This window comes from Cygnus atratus, chromosome 18, assembly GCF_013377495.2.
Source record: "Cygnus atratus isolate AKBS03 ecotype Queensland, Australia chromosome 18, CAtr_DNAZoo_HiC_assembly, whole genome shotgun sequence".
NCBI classification, from domain to species: domain Eukaryota; kingdom Metazoa; phylum Chordata; class Aves; order Anseriformes; family Anatidae; genus Cygnus; species Cygnus atratus.
The window spans coordinates 11,772,197-11,778,196 of NC_066379.1; the positions used below are offsets into that span (position 1 = coordinate 11,772,197).

Below are 6,000 nucleotides of genomic sequence, written 5' to 3' on the forward strand. Positions count from 1 at the left end.
AGGGAATGTCCCCTGCCCTCGGCCCCGTTCCCAAGGATCAGGTTACCCAGTTCCCAGGCAACCCGAGCCCCGGCGCAGCTTTTCCAGGCGCAGGCATTCCTGCGCCCCGCGGGGCTGGGGGCAAAGGGAGGGGGCCGCCGAGGGGGCGCGGGCAGGTGGTCTGCGGGGGCTGGGGAGGGAGGTGGCAGCAGCAGGATGCATCCCTGGGAGCAAAACGGGGGGGGGGGTGGGAGCAAGTAGGGGATGGATGCGCCCCAAAACCATTGCTGGGAGCAAGGGGGGGGGATGCACTCCCAGCAGCTGGCTCCAGCTCACCGGAGGGGTGCCCGGGGCCATGCCCTTGCAGGCGGCATCGCCGGCATGCCCGGGGAGCAAGGGATGCCAGGAGGGACCAGCGCAGTAGGGAGCCGCTGCCGGCACATTCCTGCTTGCTAGCAGGGTGAGTTGACAAAATCCTGCCCCAAATCCAGACCCACGGCCATGGATGGCTCTGGTGAAGCAAAGGGTGGGACCCCCCAGAACAGAAAGCAGCATGCCTAGGGATTTTGGGTGGGGTACCTGGCTTTGCCACCACATCTCCAGCCCCTGCGTGACACCGTGCCCCCTCCAGCAGCTCCACGCAGTGCTCCCCTGCACAGGACAGCTCCCACCCTGGCCTGTCCTTCCCCAGGAGCTCCCAAGGACGCCCCTTTGTCCCCTGCACCCACTGCTCTGATCCCCACAAGGGTGCCAGATCCCCATGGGTGAACACACTTTGGACAGCCACAGCCCAGCACCACGCACAGGAGCTGCGTGGCACCAGCAGAGCACCACCGGCCCCTCTGCCCTGCCCCACAGCCGCAGTGGGGCTCAGCTCGCCCTTCGTTAGCGCGATCACATCACATCTGACAGCAGCATATTTATTCCTGGCCCAGCACTGACCATTTTTCACCCAATGACACGCAGCCTGCTAACGAGCTCAGGGAGGTAACGAGGGCTCATGGGCATGGACACCCGCTGCTCACCCACCCAGCTGGGACCCAGCACCACGAGGGATTTGCTCCCATGCAGCTCCGCAGCCCGATGTGAGCAGCGCTTCGCTTTCCCCAGGCACCAGCCTGCACAGCTGCTGCAAACATCAACGCAGCCACCAGCGACTGTTTATGTAGGACCTACATAACGTGCTGTGGCTGGAGCTCATCCTGAGGTAGGAACCACCATCAGGGACCAGCTCCAGACAGGGGAAGAGGAGGACGGGCGCTCCCCTCCCGCACTGGGTTGGGAAGGGGGTGTCCCAACGGGGCAAAGCAGCACCTCAGGCTTCACAGCCCCGGGCAGAAGCTGCTGGAGCTGCCCCATTCCCGGCGGATCCGCAAGCACAGGACTCCCGAGTGCCACAGCAGCTGGGCTGGGGACAAGGACACAGTTCATAAAAACCCACAAAGGCAGACGCGGGGTCATTCCTCATCACACCCGCCCCGCCTGCAGCCCGTGAGCCAGCCTCCCTCCTCCCAGGTTTAATTATCAATGTTTTCCCAGGATCACCAGCAGCCTGCATCCACCTGCCTGCCTGCCTCCCTCTCTCCTCGAGCTCCTTCACTTGCTCCCACTGAGCAAAAACACCACCGCAGCCCGGTCCCTGACATTAAGGGACGGGCAGCACTCGATGGGGCGCGCACAGCCGGCACCGCTGGGCAGGGGCAGCTCAGCCGCCCTAACGCACCCAAACACACCGGCACAGGGGCTTCCGTGCAAAGGGGGGGACGAGCAAGCAGCCGTGCCTGCACCCCAACCCTGCAGGGACCCACCAGGGCACCAGGCACGGCGACCCGGGCTGCCCGCGAGCGGATCGCATCCCTCCTGTGCACGGTTATCGGGTCATCAAAATTTCATTGCTGCGCCTGGCCACTAATGGCTTCCAAAGAAGCATCAAATTTTAATCTCCCTTTCCTCTCCCCTAAAAGCCACTTTCCTTCCTGAGCCGGAGCTTTGCACGAGGCCAGCGGCTGAAGCAGCAGCCGAGCTCACGGGGAAGGGGAGGAGGCGCAGGAGCAGCCACGCTCGGCCGTCCCTGCCCCACCGCCCCCCCAGCACCATGCACACCGACCTGCCCTGCTGCACGGGGCTTGGCCCAAGGAAAGCCCAAGAGAAAAAGGCACCCGGTGCTCCGGGGGCAGCATGGTGGTGGGTGGGTGCCAGCCCCATCCTGGCCAGCCCTGGGTTGGTGACTGCCACTCTGTAGCTGGGTGTTACCAACCCCACAGGGACCCTTTCATGGATAAAGACACCTTCACACGAGCCCTGAGTCCTGCCGTGCCTGGCACGAGCCCGTCGCCGCTGTCACATCCCCAGGAAGGGGCTGGGGCTGCTCCCCTCCAGCTCTGCTCCGCAGGCTCCGTGCGTGCGGATGTGCCCAGGATCCACGCGTGGGTGCCAGGAGGAGCCGCACCTCCACTCCAGCCCCTAATAAGCCTCTTTGGCTGCCTTTTCAGGCCCCTGCCCCAAATCCCGTCTGGAACCTTAAGCCTGCCAAATCCCTCCTGGGACTGGCCGCAGCCTCCTCAATCCCATTACAGCCGCTGTGCCTGTGCGGGGGGTCCTGGGCTGCGCCCCCAGCCCCAGGGGAGGGAAAACTGCATCCCTGGGGGCCACAAAACCTGCCCGCACCCCCTGCGAGGGTCGCACTGCGACACAGCTCCCGCCCGGGCAGCGCTGACTGATTAGCCTTCCACCAGCACCGCATTTGCCTCCGGGTAATTAGCACGAGGGCCCTAATCAATAAGTTATTTTTTGCCATGGGTAATTAATAATTACGCGGCGCAGCCAGGCTGTAATTAAACTTCCATCCCATCTCTTCCCAGCGGTACGGAGCCTTTGTTTTAGTAACTGCAGGTATTAAAAGCGTTTCATCCTGCGCCTGGGGAGCTCGGCGCCCCGGCCGGGAAGGTCTCGCGCCCTCCTCCCCCGCTGCTCTCCATCTCTATCGATCCCATTTTCCTCGGCTGCCGGAATCAATAGCACCCGCACAGAGCGTGTGTCTGCCTCCGCTCCCGGCCTGGCCGTGGGGCCGCCAGCCCTCCGGGGGTGCCCGCACCGAGCTGTCCCCGCAGGGCACCACCCCGTGCTCCCCGCCTGCCCCACCGCAGCGGGGCTGAGCCGACGCGGGCATCGCGCCCGTGGGGCCGCTCCTCCTCCAGCTCCTCCACCCCGGCGTCCAGTTGGCCACGACGGGCTGCAGCGATGCTCGTCCTCAGCCCCCGCACGCGGGGAACGGCAGCCGGGGAGGTGACCCTGCCCGCGTGTCCCCAGGGCCTCTGCCGAGCCCGTAACGGGGGACAGGCACGCGCCAGGCCGGCGACGCTCCCCGCGCTGCTCCGTCGCAGGCAGCGGCTGCCGGCCGCCACGCAGCGCAATGTCACGCTGCCCGCCAGGACGTGCGGCGCGCTGCAGGGAGAGAAGAGGCAAAGCCCAGACCGTGCTCCAGGAAAAGCTCCTTCCCCTCGCTTCCAGGCACGGCTGAGGCATGGATGGCCCCCCCCGAGGAGCCCCTGCAGCCCCCCCAGACAAACAGGAGGGGAGCGGGTCCCGCCAGGAGCCCATCCCGCAGCCAGGAACAAACGGACCGTGGGGGACTCGCAAGCTGGAGACGCCAGCCAGGAGGAGAGAAACTCAGCAAGGGAGTGAATCAATCAAAGAGACCTTCACAGCTCCCCACACAGGGCCTGCCCGGATAATATACTGCCGCTTTAGATGTTATGTTCTGAACTTAATTACTGAGAAATTATAGCAGTGCTAGGGGAGGCTCAGGGGGAGCAGGAGGACGGGAACGCACAGGGACTTCTGGCTCCACTCACTGCTGCAAACAAGGGCGAGAAATGTCACCGGCAGGGACCCCCGAGCCACAGCGCTGCACCCCACTGTGCCCCCCCCCCCCCCCCCCATTTTGCAGCCTGGATCCACTCAGTCCAAGCAGTGGGGACGGAGGCAGCTGCACTGCAGCCCTCCAGGCAGGACCTTCCTCCTCATCCTCATGGGGATCCTCTCTGCTAGGGTGGGGCAGGACTCCAGGAGGGCCCCCCCTCGCACCCCTGAACCCCAGTCGCACCCCAAAGGGCCAGGAACTATTTCTACCTCTCTCTAGGGTAACGGAGCAGCTAAAACCAGACTGTGCCACGCCAGAGCCCCAGAGGTGACGAGCAGACAGGGCTCGCCCTGCCCAGCGATACCAACTCGCCCCAGGGACCGGCTGGGTGCACGAGGAGCCCCAGGGCACCCATGGGGGCTTGGGGATGCAACCCCCCCCTCCAGCCCCAGCACCCTGCCCAGCCCAACCAGCCGGCTGGAGGTCGATGGGACCAACACCAGTGCAAGAGCTGCTCCCTGGGAGCTCCCAAACTTGTGCCCCAGGTCCTGCCACACAAGTGGGGTCCCCCGGGAGGGGGTGAAATGGGTGCCCTCGCCCTGCGCTGTCCCTGGAGGGTGCTCAGCCCCCCCGGAACAGGCCGGTGCAGTCTCTACCCCATGCTCGGAGCAAAATTTCCCTCCTACCCCCAGAGCAGGGGCTGTTATGGGGCAGGGGGGAGGAGGAGGCAGAGCAGAGCTGTGCTGCTCACCAGGCACCGAGCTGCGCTCCGCACCCTTCAGCCCTGGGCACCAGCCCCTGGGGGGCTCCTTAAGCACCGCCGGGGCTGTGCCCCCTCCTCGCTCCGAGGCTGCCTCAGTCCCCGCCCCCCCGGCTGACACCCAAACTTCCCAGGGCAGACTGGGGGCTCCCCGGAGCTCCCACCTCAGTGGGCTCGGCTGAAGGGGTGAGCAACGCCGGGACCCCCTCGCCCCCCATTCCTGCTCCACCTCCAGCATCAAAGCGGGAGCTGGGGGGTGAAGAAGCTGCACCCCGCGCCGGGACCCCCCCTCGCATCCCCTTACCTTGGGCTCCGGCTCCCGGGGGGCCGGGCAGGGCGAGCACCACGAAGCACAGCAGCGCCCAGCTCCCGAGCCGGGCCATGGCTCCGCCGAGGCGGGGGCAACTTCCCCGACTTTATAATCCGGGCGGCTGCCGCGCCAGCCCCCGCTGCTCTCCGGCCCCCCCCGGCGCAGGGACCCCCCCAGCAGCGCTGCTCGGGGGGAGGCGAAGGCGATGGGCAAGGCTCCCGGCAGGGCGGGGGGGGTTCCGCAGGCAGCTCCCCGCCGTGTCCAACTTCCCCGGGGGGCGTGCAGAGCCGGGACCCTCAAAATCCGGAGCGGGGCCGGCAGCCGAGCCCCTCGTCAGGGGAGGCGGTGGGAAGCGCTGGGCTGTCCGCCCCCGGCCCTTTCTGCGTCCCCAGGCACTATCGGGGCCGGAGCCGCTCCCGCGGCTCGCTCCCGGAGCCGAGCACACCGCAGCCGCAGGGAAAGAAAAAAAAAAAAAAAAAACACAAAAAACACAAAGTTTGGGGTCCGGGGGCGGGGGGCTGCAGGGGGCCCCTCCCCAGCGCTCAGCTCCCTGCTGGGGACATCCCCGCCTCGGCGGCTCCGGGCGATGGGGCGGGGGGGCTGGGGGCGTCTCTCCCCCCCGTCGCGCCCCGGCAGCCGGGGGAAGCCGCGGAAAGTGCGGCGGCGGCGCGCAGCGGCGCGGGGTCCCGCTCGGAGCCGGCGGCGGGGCGCGGCGGGCGGGCTGGCGGCGCGGCGCCGACCCCTTTGGGAGCTCCGGCCGGCTGCCTCCTCCTCCTGCGCGGCGCGGCGGCCGAGTGAGCCGCGGCGGCGGGGCTCGGCGGAGCCTGGGGGCAGCCCGAGCAGGGGAGGCGGGGAGTCGGCGCGGCTCCGAGCGCTACCCAGCGGCCGCGGCCGGGCGCGCACGGAGCCGCGGAGGGTGGGGGGGGGGGGGGGAAGCGGGCGCGTCCCCTCCGGCCGCCCCCGGTTGGTGCGGAGCGGGTGCGCCCCCCCCCCCCCCCCAAAATGTCCAGCCGAGCCCGCTGCCCCCGCCTGGGGCGGCAGTAGGAGCAGCCCCTCCGCAGGTTTCGCCTCGGCAGGCGCCTGGAGCCG

General features: G+C 67.9%; 1 protein-coding gene across 1 annotated transcript in view; it reads right to left on the reverse strand.

Moving 5' to 3' along the window:
- The window catches only part of SDK2 (sidekick cell adhesion molecule 2), a 46,864-nt gene extending 41,852 nt beyond the window's left edge, over positions 1-5,012 (reverse strand). Inside the window, exon 1 of the mRNA XM_035558765.2 lies at positions 4,906-5,012. Within this exon, the coding sequence (XP_035414658.1) occupies positions 4,906-4,984 (79 nt within the window). The 5' untranslated portion in view covers positions 4,985-5,012. The remainder of the gene's footprint in view (positions 1-4,905) is intronic.
- Positions 5,013-6,000: the final 988 nt, after the last annotated feature.